This window comes from Heloderma suspectum, chromosome 5 (assembly GCF_057233095.1).
Source record: "Heloderma suspectum isolate Gila_16-S chromosome 5, 16-S_ref, whole genome shotgun sequence".
Lineage (NCBI taxonomy): Eukaryota > Metazoa > Chordata > Lepidosauria > Squamata > Helodermatidae > Heloderma > Heloderma suspectum.
The window spans coordinates 74,347,244-74,369,435 of record NC_139462.1 but is presented as its reverse complement, the minus strand read 5'-3'; the positions used below and the strand labels follow the sequence as shown (position 1 = coordinate 74,369,435).

General features: G+C 45.2%; 1 protein-coding gene across 2 annotated transcripts in view; it reads right to left on the bottom strand.

Moving 5' to 3' along the window:
- TLL1 (tolloid like 1) overlaps positions 1-15,195 on the bottom strand; it is a 162,412-nt gene extending 147,217 nt beyond the window's left edge. The window contains exon 1 of one of the 2 annotated variants that reach the window (XM_084860287.1): positions 14,579-15,195. In XM_084860287.1, the coding sequence (XP_084716413.1) occupies positions 14,579-14,729 (151 nt within the window). In that variant the 5' untranslated portion in view covers positions 14,730-15,195. The remainder of the gene's footprint in view (positions 1-14,578) is intronic. The other variant, XM_084860286.1, reaches the window with a different exon arrangement.
- Positions 15,196-22,192: the final 6,997 nt, after the last annotated feature.

The following is a 22,192-nucleotide window of genomic DNA, read 5'->3' as shown; positions in this document are numbered from 1 at the left end:
AGCATGGAGAAAAAAATAACTGGTGTGAATTCATTATAAGGATCATGGCAACTATTTGGATCTCATACTGACTGAAAAGTGACATTTCAGGTGACGAAGAGTCCATTGAGATATTTGTCAAAGTTCCTTTGGTGAGCATCTCAATGGACACTGGTCCCATGCAGAAGGTGGATGGATTATGAGGTAGTTGCTAAATCAGCTTATTCTGAACAGTCAAGTGAGAAGAGTGGTGCTAATCTTCCAAGGTTTCCTACTCTTCATCTGAAGATGTGATGCTACAGAACTGTGTAATTAAGGGGGCAGTAGAAACACTGCCGGCATGCTTAAGCCCACTTATCTTCAGGTTGGCAATCCTATATATACACACTAACCTAGGAGTAAGTCCTATTGAACTGAATGGGGGTTTACTTCTGAGTAGACATGTATAGAAATGCACTGTTAATGAACAGCACGTCTAACTCTGTACTAGAGCCTTCTCTAACCTGGTGCCCTCCAGATATTTTGGACTTCAATTCCCATCAGCCCCAACCAACATGGCCAATAGCCAGGAATGCTGGAGTTGTATTCTGGAACATCTGGAGGGTGCTGATTGGAGAAGGCTGCTGTACTAAGCAGTAGTCTTGTTCAACGAAAGGAATGAGGAACGTGTGGCCCTCCAGATGTTATTGGACTGCAACTCCCATTATCCTTTACCATTGGCTATGCTGGCTAGGGCTGAGGGGAGTTGTAGTCCAACAATATGTGGACAGCCACACATTCCCCACCCCTGGTCTATAATATATTAGCCAGTATTCTTTTTATCGATAATATATCCATATACCTGATGGCTGACTCTAGAAAAAATGGCCATAGTATAGTCTTTGATTATGCATCAAGACCAATACTTACATACCATTTCTCGCCTTAATGAAACCAAACCAAAGAGTAACATTTTTTTTTTTCAAATGTTAGGAAGCGGGGGTGAAATTACACTCTTGGTATGCAGGTTAAATGAAAGTACATGCCATGTCTTTATATAAATGCAGAAAAGCAATTTTGCCAGATGGTGAAATTGGGCAATTCATCTCAGATGTTCATCACCATCATGTTCTCACACCCACTGAGTTGTTCTAAAACTATCTTTCATGAAACCAAATAAAATTGGCTTGTGTAAGTAACATGCTGAAATAAACACTGATGTTATGTAAGAGGCATCTGAAATACTGCTCATCATTTATATGAGGACATCGTGTTGACCACTGCAAAAAGTTGACTGCATGACATTACTGTGCAGAACGTGAATATGTAGATTTCTATTGCAAGACTTTGTGAGGAAAAATACTCATGTTCTTATGGTAGCTCCAAACAGGAAAAAAATAGAAAAAAATTATCCTAAATTATTTGAACCTACATAATAAATTAGTAGTTTCTATGAACTAGAAACTGCAACATGTGTGAGATGCTTCAGGTCTATAATCAGTCATTCCCATCCATTGGCTGAATAGGACAGCTTTGTAAGTTCCTGTGGATAGTTTATTTATTTATTTAACATGTATTTAATAGATTTAATAGACTGACCATATTTAAAATATCTCTAAGAGGAGAACTTGGTTCTCTATGTTGCCACGATAAACATGATGGTCAAACGTGCCTCTTCTCAGTTGACAATTAGGTTTGGAAAACCAAGCTATTTTCCAAGTTTCAAATCCCAAATTTGAAAACCCTGGGGGGAGCTTCATGGCAACACACTGAGAATCGCTTTCAGTTTTTCTCCACTTTTTCCTGAAAACAGCTTTAGTCTGTCAACAGCAGCACACAAAGCAGGAGCAGCCGAGTATACAGCCCCTAAAAGCGATTTTCAATGCATTGCCAGTAGTTGACACCTTGGGGGGGTGGGCAGAGCCAGGGCAGAGAGCTGAATGTTCTCAACCCCTGAAGTGCTGCTCAGCAAATGAGAGAGGCTTGTTTCCCACTCCTGGCTCCCCACTGCTACTTTGCTGTTTATGAATGGGAAAGGCAAGGTATTTACTCTCTCTATCTAAAGCAGTAAGTGCACAATTGTGAATAGGAGTAAAATCACTATATCAGGCTAGCTACTCTTTTTCCCCATAGGCATTACTGTCACCAGGGAGAGTAACTACCCTGCCTTTCCCATTCATAAAGTGCTACAGCTTTAGCCAGCCAGGGTAACTAGCCTGGGAGGCGTGAGGCTGACCCCGCAGAAGAAAACGCAGCCCCAGGAGAGCGAAGCTCGGAACCGCTTCTGGAAGAGTGGTAGTCAGGAGAGATCAATTAACAGAGGCTGCCCCCTCCCGAACCCCAGACAAGCCCTGCAGGAACAGCCACTGGCAAGAACGTGGTGGTGGCGGTGGCGGCGGCAGTGGCAGTGGCAGGACTCACCTGTCTCCCTGCAGAGCTCCTTGTTCAGAAGCCACTTTCCCTGGAGGGCAGTGCCAGAAAGCCTCCCCTGCCTCCGTGCCTGCCCCCACCCCCAGCCCTGAGTCTGCCACAAGCAACTCCCAAGCGCAGCCTGCTGCAAGGATCGTCTCAAGAGCTCCACTGCAATCCAGGCATGGATGGAGGGATGGGTGGCAGAGATGATGGCAGCAGCAGCATCTGCCCAGGCTCCCTGTCCACCCACCCCACTCCCTGCCTAGCCACACGAGGGCCCTTCAGCAGCCCAGCACCTCTCTAGCTTCGCTGTCTCAGGCTGAGAAACATGCCCACCAGCTGTAACGCTTTTATGAATGGGGAAGGCAAATCGTAATTTTCATGGGAAGTAAAGTCACTATAGCACATTTATGGATGGAAAAGGCAGTGGGAGTAACTAGCCTGCCTTCCCCATTCATAAAAGCACTATAGGGATCACTCCCCTTCAAAATAGCACACGTACTTCTTCAGAAGAGTCGCTTGCCTGCTTTTTCCATTCATAACATCGCCACTACAGCTCTTTTATGAATGGGAAAGGCAGGGCAGTTACTCTGGCTCGTGTATGGGGTTAATACATATGGGGGAAAGAGTGAATAGGGGGAAGGGGGCACCCCCTGACCATGTTAGTGCAAGGTCACAGCCACCTCACTGAGGTACGCCCAGAATTTAATGCAGAGGGACAGGGCATATGGCAGCAGAACCTCCTGGGAGCCACTTTATGTAAAAAAGATGGAGTACAAGGACTTTCAGAAAATGTGCCTGTTCAAGAGGGATGCAGCTGATTGGCTGTGGTTTGGCCACGGTGTTATGTGTTGCAAAGGACCTCAAACTGCTCTCCCTTTGCACAAATTACTGGTGTAGATTGCTCCCCTGTAATGATCCTGATGATGTCACAGTGAGGAAGGGCCAAAATTCAGTGGCAGTGCACATGCTTTGCATGCAAAAAAAAATCCCAGATTCAACTCCTGTCATCTCTAGATAGGGCTAGGACAGACTCTTGTCTGAAACCCTAGGATGCCACTGCTAGTCAAAGTAAATAAGCTAGATGAATCAATGGTATGGTTTAATATAAGGCAGATTCCTATGGTCCTTTGTTCTAGATGGGGCCAGACACCTCCCCTTCCCAATTGCCTGCAATTCTCCCAAACCCCTGTGAAACCCATCCTTTCCCAAAGCTTACCCAGTGTTGGTGATGGCAAGGCAGTGGTGGTAATGTGGCAGGCCTCCCTCCTCAGTCCTAGACTGCTGCAAGGGCAGTGTCCCAGGTGTCAGGGAGCCTGGGAAATGCACTCGTACGGGGTGCCTAAGTTTAACTGCCCTTAAGAACTGCATTTCCCAGGGTTCCTTGCTCCTGCATGCTACGTTGGGCAGTGTTCTAGGCACCAGAGAGAGGGAGGCCTTTCACACAGGCCACCAGAGACCTTACCACTACAGCTGCAGCCCTGCTGCCAGGAAAGTTGGGGGGAGGGAAGGGCAGGGAGGGCGAGCTGGCAGCAGTGGCAAATCTCAGTACAAATCAGTTCCAAATTTAGAAGGGTCTGGACAGTTTTTCGATCTGTGGGAGTTCATATAACAAACTTTTCCAGTTCCAAATTTGCCTCATCTCCAGTCACAGGATGAAGGACAGAAAGGTGGCTCCCAGGAATCCACTGCTTTCTGCCTACTAACACATTTGGGAACAACTAAGTAATTTCAGATCACTAATACACTCTGGTACCAACCCAGTGACTGCAGGTGGTACTGAGTGGTTACAAGGTCTCCTCCATTCACTTCAGCGTAGGGTCAGGTCCATGCCTCCATTGCTTTGCATGTAATTACTCTCACCCCTTTCAATTAACAAGAAAGACCATGCACACACAAGCTCGGAGCATATACACAACTGCAACTGAATGGTTTGTATGAACACAGCTGGCATATGTGATTATGTGCATGTAAATGTTTCACAATTGCCTATGGACCAATTGATGTGTTGTACATATGCTGCTTCAGAATGTGTGCCTCATGTTCACATATTGAGATCCCAAACTAAGTCCCCAAGCGGAAAAGAAGAATACTAGTGGAGCACCTACAGCTTCAGAAAAACCTCCAAACTGAATGCAGCAGCAAGTAACAACACTTGGCACTTTTCTGGAAAGGAGCTTATAGACATATGCTAAACACATGAAGAGACCTGTTATTCATATCCTGATATTCTTGCTTAGAGTGAATATTAGTTTGAGTATTAGCTCAGTTCTATCCGTGTTTATATTAATGCTGTCGTTAAACTAACTGTAATTTAACTTGCCATATGTTTACTTTATGAAGATTCCTTCCTGATCAAAAAATATTTTCAAAGCTTTTTAACGTCTTAGCCCGTTTTTTAAACCCAGCTACTATCAATACCCTGTCAAAATGTTTATTTAAAGAATTCACAGATTATACAGTATACATTCCCTTGCCAGTGATATAGACAGTGTTAATCACAATGCACCTAGAGTTGCCAACCATACTGAAAGAAAATGGCCTAGACTGGTTTGGGGTGTTTAGTGCATGAATTAGTGACCATAAAAGAGGAAAGATAGTCATGCTGATCCATGGTGGGGGCGGGAATCCCCCAAATCCATAGTTGGGTAATATTTAGGAACATGGGAAGCTGCCTTATACAGAGTCAGACCATTGGTCCATCTAGCCCAGTATTGTCAACACTGACTGGCAGCACCTTTCCAGAGTTTCAGGCAGGAGTTTTCCTGCCCTACCTGGAGATGCCAGGGATACTGTTGGGCACCTGATTACTGAACATACAAGGAAAGCCAGATTTATATTCCTCATCCCTATTTTTAAAATATTTAATTTTGTTAATTTTGCCACATGCGTGCATTGCACACGCACACACATATGTACCGGCCAGGAGAAGGCCCAGAAACTTTTGCGAGTGCACATGGCCCTGGTTGACGTGAATGCAATAATTAGCCTGTCACACATCGCTGTCGTTTCCTGGGATTCCCCACAGTGACCGGAGCGGGCAAGCAGCAGCAAAGAGAAGCCCAGCTAGCTATGTTGTTTACACACCTTCACTCCTATCACAAGGACGATTCTTGCTGTCTGGCTCACTCAAGCTCACCTTCTACAACCATAGTCAGCCCAAAGCTGTCTGAGACAGCTCAGCCCACCAGCAAGACCAGCTACAGCACCTGCCTTCCTCCCCACTACCCGGCATCTGCCCGGGATTGGGAGGAGCTGCTTCAGTGGAAGAGGAACACTGCCACAGTTAACACAGCCAAGCCAGCTAGCAACAAAGAGAAAGAGGCAATGGGTAGATAGGAGGAGCAGCATATTTTGATTTGTCCAGGCTGGGTGTGTGTGCAACGAGAGGCTGAGAGTGAGGGCAAATTACACATGACCTTAAACACATGGTGCAACTTTTTAAAACTGCAAAGAGCAGTTGTTGGGCATACCAAACTTTGAAGTGAAGTTCAGAGAATTTCAGTGAGCTCGAGCATCCCTGGTTCTCCCGTCCCTAGTAGAGTACCTGGCAACAGTCAATAATCCTTGAGGTTACATAAACATGGTTGTCTCTTAAAATGCCCTGATTCTCTAGGAAGGGAAACAGCCAGCATATCAGGTGAAACTGATAAAAGACTTCTAGCCACCACAACCACTTGCTTACCAATAACAACACTGAGTCCAGCAGCAAATCTAAACAGCTTACCTGCTTTGACAGTGTAACATTAACAACAACAACAACAGGTAACTCCCCCACTCCTAGTCTGGCCTTTGTCTCTAGGCAAAGGTTGTTCCTCGAGGCAACTACTGTGCTTTCTGTTCTTTATCCAGGCCAGAAGCCAGGCTGAAATAAGTCAAGGAATTATGTTTCTCACATCATGTCTTTCAGAACTGTATGTGGAGTTCACAGAATGAGGTTAATTGGTCCATTAAATATGTCATGTATATTCAAATATATGGAACTTAAATTTAAAGTAAATATGCCAGTTAACCAGGGCCCAGCTTGTGCTAGGACTCTTGTGTGGGCCTTTGTTTCTGAAAAAAAATTCTAACCGGGAGTTGTGCAACTGCTGCCTGACATTTCCATAATTGTTGTAACACAAAGTATAGCAAATAAGAGCATTTACACAGCTAATTGCTTCGGAGAGCAGTTCGATAAAGAACACTGCAGACCTACGAAGTAAATCCCTTTTAAAAATGTAACAGATATTCTTGCCAATTTAAGCAATTCAGGATCAATTATCTATTCATTTATTGGTCCTCTTGTCAAGTAAATATCATCTTAGCAAGGTTAAGGATGCAGAGCAGGTGGCTAATTACCAAGAATGTCTCCCCCTAGGCATCATCTTTCACATACCTCGATAAAACAAGAGCCCAGCAGCTATTTTAGCGCAAAATTGATCTCTGTCTCTTTGAATATTGACAACCTCTGCTTTTAAACACTGAAAGGAAAAACCACAGGCTTACATTCTTACATAGTACGAGCTGCTGCATAATGCTATGTCTGGGCCTTGTGAGTTTGATATACCAGCACACTGACTGGCCTTGGACAAGTCCCTCTCAGATTCAGTTCACCATCTGTAAAACGGGAATATCAGAGACGTTCTGCTTCAGAATTTCTTTTGAAGATAAATGAGGCAATGCTGATGAAATTACTTTGCTTGTTTTCTTCTTTTATATACTGAAAACAAGTTCATATTTCTCTCTCATATCACAAGGGCTCAAGAGTTACATTTCAAAACTAAAAATAGGTTTTTCAGGATTTTTAAAAGAACACAGTTGTCAAATGTAGCCTATGGCAGGGGTGTACAACCTTTTCAGGCCCAAGGGCTGTATCTGGTATTGGCAGGGAACCCAGGAACCACATGGACACAACATAAAAGCGCGCACACACACACACACACACACACACAATCCCATGCCAACAACCCTCCAGCAAGATCATGGGGGGGGGAGGGGGCTTTAAGCTCATCCTGCATTCCAGGAATCCTGCAGCATGTTTGCTGGGTCTGGGGGCGGCTGCAAGGTTTCCCTTGCACTAGCACTAGCAAGAGAAACTCTAGCCTTATTTCCAATCAGTGATTGGAGATGAGAGGGAGGTTTCCCATGCTAGCACTAACAAGGGCAGCCCTGCCCTTATCTTTGATCAGAGCAAGGTTTTGCTTGTCAGCACTAGCTAGGGAAAGCCCCATCTTCTCTCTGACCAGGGATCGGAGATGAGAGTGGGCTTATCCTTCCTGGGAAAATGGGCAGAGTCCCCACAGCTCTGTGGGCTGCCCTGGGTGCCGCCAAAGGCAGCATGCAGCCTGTGAGCCACAAGTAGTGCGCCCCTGGACTCTGGGCTGCACATTGTCCACTCCTGACATAATCTGAAGATGTTACTTGCCATGAGCCTAAGTCTAGAGACCGACTTAATATAAAACCAGGCTCGCTGCATGTTTTTCAACTGTGCTGTAAAAGTCTACCTTCACAACAACAGCCACACAAGCATACCAGCTAATCAAATTACTGGTTCAAGCAAATTAGTTTTGTCCCCCTGTGCTGGCTTTCTCACTTGGTACCACCGCCTCATTCTCCTGCTCACTATTAGGGATGTACAGACTGTGTAAAGTCCACTCCGTCTGTGTTTTGCGGAATGTCAGGCACATTTTGTTCCATTGTCCGCCCACAAACGGATGCGATTCTTTTTGTCATGCAGAAAAATACGCAAATAATTACATAAGTATTTACATAATTTGCCTTAGTATGCAACATTTAGCATATTGTCCCCCATTCCACTTAACGTTTCCTCAGCAGAAACTTACGTATTTTTCTACGAATTTATATGTGTAAATTTTGGGAAAGTAAAAAAAAAAGTCATCCGAAAGCCCACAGGCTCCACACAGACTGAGGCATTCACCCTGCAGCGGATTCTGAAGGTCAGATTCTTATAAATCCAAGCTCTTTTTGGACTGTCTCAAATTTCTGCAGCATCCCTACTCACTATTGCTTCTTCCTCTAACTCAACCACCTTTGCTTGAGCTTTCCTTAAGTTGTGAAATGCTCAAACTTATTTTTCATCTCAGCTCTGCTCTGAGGAATTTTCAGAGCTGGAGAACCCCTGAGCTTCAAAGAGAGGACAAGCAAACTACATCTCAATGCTAATCATATTCTGCAGCATAACGAGAAGCAAGGGAACCACAGGCAGGCAAAGGGTACTGCAGACCAGCTGTAAAGCAGCAGAAGAAGTACGCACAACGGAAAGCAACGGCCTATGGGGGCAGGCAAGCCTCATGAAGCTGGACAGCAAACCACAAGCAAAAGGCAGACAACAAAGTGAAAGCGATGGCTGGCCATAACCAGCAAGGAAGTTTGCAACAGCATAAGAAGAATCGAACAGATGGGAGGGGGAGAGGAAATAAAGCACAAATGTAGACAGTGTGACTAACTTTCCTCACAGAGGATGAAAGATTTCTTACACCGTAAAAGAAAGCTAAAAATACTGAAGTAACTTTGCTAGCCTGTCTTTTCCATATGATAGTTGCTATAGTTGCAACAGAGATTGGAGAGGAAGAGTCAATGAAAAGGTAGGTTTGCTTCTTCCCTGGTTACTTCACTGACACTCAGGCTCTGTAACTCTTGTGTCTCACCAGTAGACCTGGTTCAGAGACATCAATCTGGCTTTCTGGGAGCCCTATACTTTTGTAGAAAGATAGCTTCCTTTTGACATACACACGCTGCCCAGGTCCTAAAATCTAAAAACAGGACATTTTATTCTTCTCCCTTGAAACTCTGGACACAATGGCTGGGTTCACACAACAGGCTAACCCATGATGGCTGTGGGATGTTTTTCCCACCCACGGTAGGTTATTTCCCCCAAATAAGCCACCCTGAGAACCCACAGTCTGCAGTAAGGATTATTTTACCTATGGTGGGTTAGCATGTTGTCTGTCATGCCAGCATGGGTTACAGAGATCACCTACAGAGCTGCTCGGAGAGAGTGGCCAAAAATTCTGCTGCCACTCTGCTCCTCTCAAATGATCTCTATTCCCACCACAAAGGAAGCTGGGATTTGGGAGTTGTAAAACTTTTTTCTGTTTAAACATGCAAAGAATTGCACCCTAAATGGCTAAGGGAGCGATCTTACCAGGATAGGTAGCCACCTCCAAAGTCGGAGGCAACCTCCTATCCAATGCAGGGCTGTCTAGCCGCAGGAAGGCGAAGCAGGGGAAGCAGCTGCTGGACAACATGTTAGATGTGTCATACTGGAATTTCCGCCTTCCCCACCCTGGAACGCCCACCGGAATGTCCCATTTTCCCCACTCTCCGCTCCTCTTCTGAGCGCGGAGCACAAGACCATTCCAAGCTGCCTGCGAGGCAGCGCAGGAGGGGGGGAAGGTCGGTTCTCAGGGAACCGATCTTGGAACACAAGCTCCAAGGTCGGTTCCCAGAAACTGACGTATCCTAAAGCCGTCTAGCCGCTGACTAGCACCCATAGGATTGCTCTCTAAATGTTGCAGCCAGGAATATAACCCTGATAATGGGATTATCTGCCTTCACACGTTAGCAATCCTCAGAATGGAGGACGGATTTCCAGAGGAAACCAGGAACATATTGATGGTTGCAGAATGCAAGCTGTATTTATTCGTTTATATATTTTTGCACACCTCTCATCCCTCCAAGGTTGAGTGTTTCTCTGTCTCCACCAAATGACTAAGCTCTACCCAAGGGCATAGCTCAAAGTTGTCATTATCATAAATAATATATATTTGTTTATATAAATACAAACCGTTTATTCTGCATGAAATATTAAATGTTTTTCAAACACTCTCAGCATCAAATACTTTAAAAATGTTGCGACTGACATAACCAATAGGGTCTGATTTTTGTCCTACCTATTTACACTTACTCTTGAAAACATAATGCCTGTAAAATTTCAGAAAACCTGTCTTGTGTTTGAGCCAAACCGCAATGATTTCATTATATGCTAAGGATTTATATAATTATTTAAAATATAGAACAAACTAAGTTTGTTACACTAACACTAACAATGCAATCCTAGACATGTTTACTCAGATATGACTCCCACTTTGTTCAATGGGACTTACTCCCAGGTAAGTGTATAGCAACCTTTCCCAACCTGGTGCTCTCCAAATATGTTGGACTACACATCCCATCATTCCCAGCCAATGGCTTGCTGGCTAGGGATGATGGGACTTGTACTCCTTCAAATCGGGGGGCATGCACTTGGGGTAGATTGGTGTATAGGACTGCAGTTATGCTGCAATCCTATACACACTTACCTTGGAGTAAATTCCATTGAACTCAATAAGACTTGTTTCTGAGTACACATGGCTAGGATTGCACCCTTAGGCTGCAAACCTAAGCATTCTTACTTGGAAGCATGCCCTACTGGCATCAATAGGGGTTACATCTGGATAAAAACCAATGAGAACCAGACTGCAAAAATGCAATCATAGGGCCACCTGCTTGGGAATGAGTCACACTGAACTCAGTGGGGCTTATTTCTGAGTAAAGGTACATAATATTGGGCTACTCAGAACACTGAAATAAGTGTGGTGAGGATGTCTCTAAAGTTTGGTACGTTCTGAGCAATTTTTACAGAAGCAAACTCATTTGGTTTCTGCTCCTGAACATTCCTCAGCTGCAAGCAAAGAATGTTTAGCAATTTATATGAAGGTGATACATATTTTTAGGATTAGAAAAGGAATCATATGATATGGAGCGCAGTTGGCACTGTCAACACATACTCCTAATTATGGCAAAGAGCAACAAAACAACATATACTGAGGCCAGTCCTCAAACTGCTTACCCTGGAGTACGCCCATTACTAGTCAAACCTCAAACCTTTTCATCCCATTCTTTGCTAAAGAATAAATCAGTGAAAGATTGTGGCCAAAAAGAACACTAACTTTGGCTGAACCAAGTTTCATGGAACAAGAGTAACTAAATGCAAATGAAGTGACCGCAAAACTCTAGCACTTGTTTTACACTCCAACTGCAACACATGGGCCTACTTTGTTTACAACGCCCTTTCAAAATGAATTTTGCACACACGTAATACACAAACAAACTACAAAGGTATGTCATTTTGATTTAAGAAACCATGACCCCATTCCTGCTGCCAGGAAAGCCACTGAGCAGGATTGAATGGATCCAGTATTAACTCACTCAAGCCACTTAAAGAACCTATAAATCTAAAACATATGTCATGTAATCAGCAGATGTTTCACTGGAGTCTGGAAAAATGGAGATCTTCCATTTGTAGAGGAACTTGACATAGTAACTCATCTCCAATGAAAACCAACTTGGAGCTTACCTAAGAACATGACAAATAGACAGTAGGTGGACATGCACGCTTGATAATAGCTGTCAACCAAGTATACTTCATAAAACCAAATACCTGAATAAAGCATATTTCACAGGAGAGAAGCAAACTTTGTTAAGAGCTACTTTGCTATCTACACCCCCTCGTGGCACATTGTACACAATTATTGCTAAATAAAAAATTTAAAATACTACTCTGGAAAACCTTCTCAAAGATCCATAGACTAATCTGTTAGATGCAATTCCCTGTAGCAGCTTTCCCGAACCTGGTGCCCTCTAGGTGTGTTGGACTACAACTCCCAGCATGCCCCAGCTGGGAGTTGGCCTGGGGATGCTGGGAGATATAGTCCAACACATCTGGAGGGCACCAGGTTGAGGTAGGCTGCACCACAGAGATTCTTGTTTCAAGACAAGGCAGTTGGCCAGATTAGGGTTTTCACAAGAAAAATGTAAGCAATTTGTTTGGGAGGTACAAAGCAAGCTCTTCCCCATGCTCACTCCAGCAGCCAAACATTTGAGTATTTGCTTTCTGGTCCACATGAGAAATACTCAAAATGTTTTTTTTCTACATGAGGCTTTTAACCCACACCTTTCCCGAGGCTTCTGCTTCTAGATTCTTTGGGGGATTAAGTTTGGCTCCTTTACATGTATTTTTTTCAAAGGGGGGGAGCTCTTCCTTTCTATATGTTCCATTACACAACCACTAGGTGGCATTATGGTATAGCAGAATTGCACACTTACACTAGATTTCTATAACACCATTCAGAAAACATACTAGACTTTCCTTGTTAGGAAAAAGCATGTGATAATGGTTGCGAAGCATGGGAGAGGCCCTGGAGGATGACAACATCATGTAAAGGACCTGCAAGCTTCAACAGCCTCATGTAGAAAGTCTCAAATGCTTGGTTGGAGGAATGAGTGTGGAGATGCACCAGTACCTCCTACACCAATTACTTGCTTCTCCATAGTGGAAACCCTGGATCTGGCCCATTTGCTTGTCCTAAGGCAGCAAGATCCTCTATACTGAATTGATCTTTCCCCTCCTTTATTCCAGTCAGTGTCTCAGAAGTCACTGCTGCGTCACTCACAATTTATTGACTGAGAATGCTATGGACTAATATTATTTAAAAGGGGGAGGGGGGGATACTTGCTTTCTGTTGCTGCTTTGTCCATCCTAGTTCTTGGATCAAAAATGAGCCCTGCCAGCTAAGGTGCCTTTGGAAAACTACATACTTGTTTCTGAAGAATATATATAAGAACGTAAGAGCCCTATTGGTTCAGGCCTATCTAACCCAGTACTCTGTTCCCACCATGGCCAACCAGATATCACTATCATGATGAGGAGTCACTGATAGGCTTATCCTCTATGATTTCGGAGATACACTCCACAACAAAATTTGTAGTGTTTCCTAGTTTAGATTGCCCTGAATTCCCTTCAGATTTGATGACTACTCAGTGAACTGTCAGATTGCAATCCTCTGCACTCTTCTTTGGCAGTAAGCCCAAATGAACTCAGTAGGACTTCCTTCTGAGTAAACCTCCACAGGATTCGGCGGGGAGGAAAGGTCTTTTGTTGGGGAAAACACTGAGATAATTATTTTCATAGCAGGGAAAGCATAGAGAAATATATGTGGAGAACATTATGATGTAATGAAAAATATCCAGTAACTTAGCAGTGACACTCTACAGGATACTCGATTCCTGCTCATTGCTACTCCTGGGCCCTTAAGGTCCACCTGTGTTTTATGTTCTAATGTAATGTCTTCCACATGCGTGCCTCCCATGCCTCTATGGCAGAATTACACTACACCTGAATTGGCACCTTGAACTCTATCCCAAGCCTCACTCTGCTGGAAAGTGCCTTTGAAGCTGGAGGGGATAAGGCCCTGAAAAGGCTGAGGCTGCCAAAAGGAAGGCACAAAATCCCACCTCAGAGCAAATGAAGGGCTTATCTAGCGGGCAGTTTCTCCACTTAACCGGAAGGAAGGAGCTGGCACTGCTCCTTTGGAAAGAGCCCTGAGCCTCCACTGGCCTCTGTTCGTATAGACAGAACCGGCCCTGCGCTTCCGAGGAAGCCAGAAGAACACCTGCTGTTTCAGATGGAGCTGTGGAAAAGCGACCGCCCCTCCCCACTTGCTGCAATCGCTGACTGGGCAGTGTCCACGAGAAGGGTTTTCTCTCTACTTTCCAGTGAGGTGGCTGCTGCTGCTGACAGGTGACCCAGTGAGAGCACTGCCCTGCAAACAAAGTGAAGGGGAAGGGGGGGCATGGAACAACGGAGGGGAGTTTAAAACTGTCTTTGTTCACACACGCGGTTTTCACTTGTTCTATAAGAAGGCTGCAAATGCCACTTGCACTGGAAGGAGGTTTTTAGGGGCGCCTATGAAAACTCCCTTCAAGCCGTCATCCTAGTGACCTAAGCAAACATGCATAGGATCGAGCTGCACGCTGCAGAACTTGTGCAGCTGACTACTGGAGTGGTCGATAGGGTTACAATCCCGCAGATCAAATGAGTTGATTCTTTTCCTCTCGAAACAAGAGTTGGTCGAAACTGAGTAGCAAGCACATCTGAAGCAGTTAAGGCTTCGTTTGAGACAGGGTTCACCAAGTCTTAGCCCCAGGCCTCAGAGGAACCCCTTTCCAGCGTGGCTCTCATCCTCCATCTTGGTACATGAGATGGAATAATAAAGAAAACGAGTGTCCTTAAGCATGTGCAGAGAGCGCCCCACCCGCTTCCCCCGGTCATCGGCGCCCCCTTCCCAACCGGGCAGTGAAACACGGAGAGAGAAGCGGGGGGGGGGGCGGAGAGAAGGCCGGGCTGGGCTGGCGTGACCCCAGACGCGCCCCGGAAGGCACTTACCGGCTTTGCAGGGGTCCTTATAGTCGATGGCTTCAGCCTTATCCTCCTCGTGGTAATCGTAAGGGTAGTCATAATCGAGGCCGGAGCAGCGGGGGAGCTCGCCGCAGAGGGTCAGCCCCGCCAGCCACAGCGCCATCCTCCAGCAAAGCATTGTCACTCTCTTCCCCGGCGAAGGGACGCACGACAGCGGGAGGCACGAGGCGCCGGGGGCCAGGAGGATCCGGGCGGCGGCGGCGGCGCCCGCGGGGGGGGGGGCTGGGGCTGGCGAAGGGCCCCCCCGAGGCGAGCCGAACTCGGGCAGGGCCAAGGCTGTCCCACGCGGGATGGCAGCGGGGAATGCCGAGCGGCGAAATGCTCGCCTGCGCTCAAGGGCTCCGCTCGGGGCGTCGGGTCCGGATCTGGCGCTTCCCCACGCGCGAGTGAAACATGAGGGGAGGCGGCGGGGAGAAGGGGTCTTCGCTGCTCCGGCGAGGAGGGAAGGTGCCGAGCCGAGAGGCGTCCGCCCGCGCGCTCACCGCGTCGTGCTCCCCCCCTCGCCTCTGTCAAAGGCCGGGCAAACTTTCCTGGGCTCCCGCCGCCGCCGCCGCCGCTCCTGCTCTTGCAAATTCTCCCGCCACAGCCGCCGCCGCGGCGGCAGCAGCAGCGAAGGGCGGCCGGGGCTTCGCCTTGCCAGGGCTCGGCGGCAGAGCCAAGGCGTCGGAAGAAGGGCCCTTTTTGCTGACCGCCTCTCGCCCAGCCTCCCGCCGCTCCTGCTCCCGCGCCTGCTACTGGGCGATGGAGTCGGGCTGCACATCAGCGGGCTGCCGAGGGGGAAGAGCAGGAGAGAGGAGGCAGGACTGGGGGAGGCGAACAAGTCCGTTCCCAGCACGGGAGCCCTGCAGGGATGGCGAAGCGTTTGCACTGGAGGGAGCAACGGAATGTGCGAAGGTTTTTCTCCCCCCCCGCTTTTTGTTGTTGTTGCTGTTCTTGGGTCTCCGGGCTTCCCTCCTCCTCCCTCCCCTCCTTCTAATTTTCGAACCCGTCCAGCACAGTCCTCGTCAGCATCCTGCTTACTTATTCATACAGTCAGGGTCAGGGTCCGGGCTGCTTCTGATGTGCTCCCTTGATAGCCTTAGGAAAACACGCGCGCCTGCCCGGTGTGCCTCGCTCGCCATAGAGCTGCTGCCTGTGGAGATAAGCGAGGCCCAGTAGGACTTTTTGGAGGCTGGAGCACCAGACGGGGGACGGGGATCAAAGCGAGGGCATGGTTGCTCCGCAGTAGCCCCCAAGGGCCGGCCGGATCCGGAGACAGAAGGAAGAAAAGCACGCTCGGCGACCGTGGTGACAATAATGGTGATGAGAAATAATTGCAGCGCCTTTCCCAGTCTCTCCGGGAGTGCTTCTGTCTTTCACTCTCTGCTGCCAGTGTGCAAGGAGCGAGAAAGGGAAGGGAAGTTTTGGGTTTTTTTCCGTTTTTGTTTTTTTTTAGGCGTCCACCAGTTTGTTTAAGTAAAGGGATATAAGAAGACCATTGCTCTGCAAAGTTTAGCCAAGGGAAGCAATTTCAGCTGCACATTTGGAGAAAGAAAAGCATGTGAAGGCAAATGTGAAATTAACTTCCAAAAATGAATGTAATAAGCAAGCAAGTTGTGCATCAGCGGACAGTGGCAATCATTCTGCAGGCAACTCGATTCTGGCTTTCCAGCGGATGCGAAAGGTTAATAAGGTTTTCAGAAGCAAAGTTTCCGTCGCAGCTCCAGCTCCTTCCCTCCTTGGCTTGGAAATGTGCGTTGCTGTGCGTTTGGTGGCAGTGATCAGTCTCAAAACGAAGTCAGTGTGAGGGCTGGATTGGTTTGCCAAGCCCGTCCCAACGGATCAGGGAGCTTAAGCCTCAGTTCAGCCGATCAGCCTGGAAAGAGAAAACGCTAACGAGAACACCCCCCCCCCACACACACACACACACACAAGCCAAGGGGAGAAATAGTAAGAATAATATAATACAGTATGTGTGACAGTATGAGTCTATCTTCCCACCCCCCTGGAAGTTTAGTGAGGCAGGGGGATTCATAGCATGTCCATTGGAGCTATGTCAAACTGTCAAAAGGTGAGTTTTTTACTGTAAGAAATTCTCCGCCTCTTTTTACGAGCCTCCAGGGAAGAAGAAGAAAAGGGGGAGGGAGAGACCTACTGGGAATTTCTGCCGCTGCTTACATCTTGTGGTGGTGTCACATTTAACATGGAATTTGAAAGGGCCATGAAACTGCTGCTGCTTTATTATACAATAGGGCTCAAAGGCTCCTATGTCTTAATAGTTTCCCAGAGTTCTTCCCTCACTGGGCGATGCAAAAGGAGATAAGTCTCCTCTCTCTGTAAGTGGGGATGCCAACTGGATGCTTACAGTTCCCTGGCAAAAAAAAAAACTATTAAAAAAAACAAACCCCAAAGCGTACAGTGTCACAGCCATAACAAATAACATACATTGACTAGACTACAGTGATTGTTACAGGAGCCCCGTGTTCCCAACAAGGTATCAAAGACAAAGAAACACACTGCAGCTCAGATGGCTCAGATCAGGAGCTGGGATGGGTTCTGTCGTCAGCAGCACAGCTTCCTTCCAGAGGTTAAAAAAGTATATGCGAGCTCTTCATCATCACCTCTGCAATGAAACTGCTTCATCGTCATATCTACAGTCAAAATTGCTGCTGCCTCCAAGGCCCTGGAAGGATGGTGAATGCTTGGGAAAGAGGATACCCAGACACAATAGGAGGCTGGCAGATGTGATGAGTAAAACAAATATCTGGTATGACTGAAAGATGCTTTTGTCCACATCATTTATTATAAAACGTTGACCTATGCCTTAACAGTCTTAATTCTTAAAGAAGGTGTAGACAATTATAGGCCTACCACAGTGTATGTTCTCCTATCAGAAAGCTGTTCTTATTCCCTTCTGAGCTGATCTTGTAAGTGGAGAGACCATTGATATAAACACAATCACGGTATTGTTGCCCTGGTGGAAACTACTTCTGAAGATAAAGGCATCAGATAAGAGTGAAATTTATTTGACGGATCTCTGTGTTGATATGCTTCAGTTTATAGGTGCACAACCTAAGAAAGGTTGCTTGCTCTTTATTTTTAGAAGCCCCACAGGCCTACAGTAAGCCTTAACTTTGATGTCATTTGCCCAGACTTTGCACGCGTGCGCGCGCACACACACACACACACACACACCCAACCAAAACAAGCTCTTCCTATTTTACTCACAATTTAGATTGCCTGGAAACATTTCAGGGCTTTCTGATCCTTTGCACAAATATCATCAGAAGTATCAAGACCAATATTCTACAAATAACAGGAATCCCCACCCACATCAACAATTTTATCCAAGAGCTAGGGTGTAATGCCATCTTTATCTTTCACATCAAGTGGAATGTCTTATGAAATAGAAGATACATTCCAAGGCTTATTTCTCCTGATGTTTGTGAAAACGAGGAAGTCATTTTCCTTAAGGAAGTCTCACTTGCTTTGTAATCATAATTATCATCATCCAACAATAACGGCCAATAAAATCCATGTTTTCATAATTATTTCTGAACAGAAGCACGCCTACCTCAGAAACCGAAACTTGATTTTCAGTGACTGTGGATCACAAGTGTAAAACAGATCTTGTCCTGGATCTGTAAAATAAATATTAGCAGAACCATACATATAGGCAAGGAAGGAATTAATTGCAGGCTATTCCCAGTTGTGTCATAGCTCCAAAAGAAAAGCCTACAGTGTGCAGTCTCGAGTGTGCCAGTCTCCCTTGCGAGTTCATTATTAAACTCTATCCTTCCAGGAGATTAACTATCCCAGTAAGTTACGCATTGACGTCACCTCTTAGCCTCCATACAGTGATCTGCCCCTGACCTCAACTTCACAAGCAGAAACACAGCAACACTAGCTGGCAGAAGACTTGAGGACAGCTGGCCTTGAAGAACCCTGGCAAAGATAAGAGAAAGACCCAGACATGCCTGTGCCCAAGATATAGAAACAGGTCAACATTGCCTGCCCACGGTGGAATGATGTGAAACCCATCCAAACAAGACAAGCAATTACTAGTTATAAAAGAAGAGTAGTAATATAATCTTATAGTTGCTCAGCAAAATCTATACATCCAATTTGCATTTCCCAGTAAATATATGAAAAGTAGAACAATTCCATGATTCAGTTTCACATTTTTGTAGGATGCTCACTTTACTTTAAACTGACAAGGGTGTTCTTCATTTTTTTTCCAAAGCACACAGAAATATCTACTACCAACCTGCTCATAACTCTGATAATCCATCTGTCAACATAGACAAAGTCTGTCCCACAGCCATTTCCAAGTAATAAGCACAGAGACAGACTGCATAATAGGAAGGACACCCCCTCCCACCACCACCAAAAAAAAGGCAAGAAAAAGAAACTCATGCTCACTCTATTTACGTGTTCATCCAACTGTTTGCATTGCTGCTGAATATGTCAGGAAAAGAAATCTAAGTTAAGGAAGGGCAATCAGAGAAATAGTATGCAGTATTTAAATATTTCATTCATTTTATTTCAGTGTAGCCTCCTTTTCCCACCCCCAAAGAGAAACAATATCTCTGTCATCCTGGCCCTTCAAGGGAGCATCATATAGTCAAGGGTAATTGCTTCTGCCCCTCACTGGCAGTAAAGTTGGAAAAGGGTAGCAGGAATGTGGCCATTTTCCTTCACAAAAACACTAATACGAATCAGAGGGATCGTTCCTTAAAAATTCTGTCACCTTGGAACTCTGATAAAGACACATCTGAATTCTCCAGCCCAGTGGCTTATTTCTGACTCATGTTTCACTTGGTGTGACAGTTACCTCTCACCTGGCAATGCTGAACTTAGCTACAGATATTTTAGGAATTCTTATCTTAAATGTATGCTTAATTGGGGGAAGGAGGAGTTAGGTGTGCTCTGATACACACCCAGTTGTTTGCAACAGCTAATTTTCACTTGATTTGTTCCAGAAAATACCAGCGGTAGCTTGTGCAGTTCACACCTCATCTGTCCCAATTAGTCGTCCGTCGGTCTGTGTCCCCCCCCCCCCCGGTTTTCTCTAAAAGTGGTGGTATTAGCCTTCCTGAGATATCCCTATTGCTCACATGGACAAACGTTTACAATGTCTCTTCCTGCCATTGTCCCATCCTACTTTCTCCATGATCTGAGCTTCCCTGGCCGCTGCCACCCCCGCCTTCCTTGCTTTAAATAAATAAATATATACATCGGATTTTGTGCTTATTAGCTAACCCCTCATTACACCAAATCCTCCTTCCCTTTTATTTCTGGTCTTCCAAAAAAATGAAAACAACCCACCTGGCTTTCTTGGGAGTGTTTGCAAAGGCACATACAGCACAGTCCTAGGATGTCTACTCAGAAGCCTCATTAAGTTCAGTGGGACCTACTCCCAGGTAAGTGTGTGTAAGATTGCAGGCTAAATGTTTATAATATGACTTGGCTATCCCTAAGCTCGATCCAAACAACAGCCTCTCATTTCCAAGAAAAAGAAGCCCTGCATGAAGGGATGTGCAGCATTACCATGCTGCTGAACCTTTATTAAATCTATACCAGTTCCCCTTTACCCTCACCACCATCACCACCAATTTGTTAGCACTGCAGATAAGGTAACAGCACTGTCAGCACAGTGCTTATACCAGTAGGAGTTACGTCACTGTGTGGGTCTCCAATACACATTCCTTCTGTTACTGATACAATTTCCTCATGCTCCACTATCTCTTCCTTCCTGCTGGGATGAAGCAGCCACATCAGAAAAGGTAGATGGATCTTGAGGCTTGCAGCATCCAACTAAAGGTATATGGGAGCTGGGTACCCAAGAATTCCTTGGGTCCCCATGAAAATTGTATGCCTTGTCTGAAATGATAAAACCAAATGTAAAATATGATTCCCATATGCAGATATTCTCTCTCATACTCTTCTATTACACTTTGTTTTAATAATGCAAGGACTAAGGAAGATCATCATTAAAATGTATGATTAAAAAGATGCAATTATTTTCATCTACTATACACATCTAAATTAAAAACGGTTGTTTTCTGGTGTTGGTCAGCATCTCTGGCTCTCATTGGGGAATAAATCAAATGTCCACAGCTGTGAATAGCTATTTAAAACCAGGGCCAGGAAAATTTAATTGGGGAAGGCGCATTCAAAGTTAAAGAGGTCAGATCATGTTGTTAATTATACATTCACATTACTTCCTTCCAAGATCCTGCCTTCTTCTACTTAATAAACAGTGTTCATAAATCCCTGATATTTGTTGAGATATGTGGTTTCATTTGTGTCTATCTCAGAAAGGCAATGCTGATGGTCAGATTAAAAAAAAAAACAACCCTCAGATTTAAATATTTACTAAATGGATTAAGAGAGTTTAACAACAGTGGCTAGTTTGAGATGCCGTAACTTAATCACACTCAAGTCAATTTTTGCTTTTTCTAACTCATTAAGGAGCCAATCGAACACACAGAAACATGTATCTAAAGTCCTATTAGCATAATTTATTATGGGAGGGATTGTAAACTAAGTTCCCATAGAAAGTAAGTAAGCTCTGACCATCAACCTTCCTTGGTTATGGATCCAAGGAGTTCTTGCACATGCAGGTATTTTTGTACTGCAGAACAGCGTTCCCCTGTTTTTTGTTTGTCTGTCAGGCCACAGCTCTCTGCTGGGTTGAAGGCAGCACATGAAGTTCCCCTGAGTTTGGAGAGCAACTTGTTAACTGAGTGAAGGAGGATGTTTCCTGAAGAAGGCACCTCAGAGGCTCCACTGAAAGTGTAGGGCTTTCCGTGTGGCCCAGTAGATCCCTACTCCAGGGCTACTGACTATACATCAATAGAGAGTAGGAACAATCATTTACTTCAATGGACAGAGGTTCTCACAATCCACTTTTATTTGGAAACAGACAAAAAAATAGTGAGTTCTTTGGGACTACCTCAAATATTTCTCTCATGGAGCAACAATAAATTCTGAAGTAATTATTACTGAAATGAATAGTTGCTAGATATTACCATCACTGACAACCCAATCTGAAATATCTATGACAGTTTCGTCTGCCAGTGGCCTTAGCTAGCATCACACCACTGCAATGCTAGTGCAACTGACAATTGCCATTGGTCTCCCAATGTATGTCATGACGCACCAGTCCTCAGATTACAGTGTACAACAACAACAACATGTTATTTGTTTAGGGAATGGTGTGTTACATAATCCTTGTTTATTATGTGATATTCTGAAGTGTTACTTGGAGATTTGTTCTTCTCTCTGAAGCCCATGAAATAGTATTGATTGTCAGAAATAAAACTCAGTTTCATCTTCCATTAGTGGCTAGTAACAGATGCTTCAGAAATAAGGATTGGCACCATTATTATGGCTCTGCTCATCCTTGCTTTTGCAGTCTAGCAGCCAGAGGTCTTCGGAAATGTGAACTGAGCAGGTGGTGAGGATGCTCTGAACATCTCTACTACTAAGAACTGATGTGTTTTACTGACCCTCTAGTTGTTTTTAGTCAACAGTTTCTGACTTTGCAACACACCACTTCATGCCAATGAGTTCCTTAATGCCACAAAAGCATGGTGG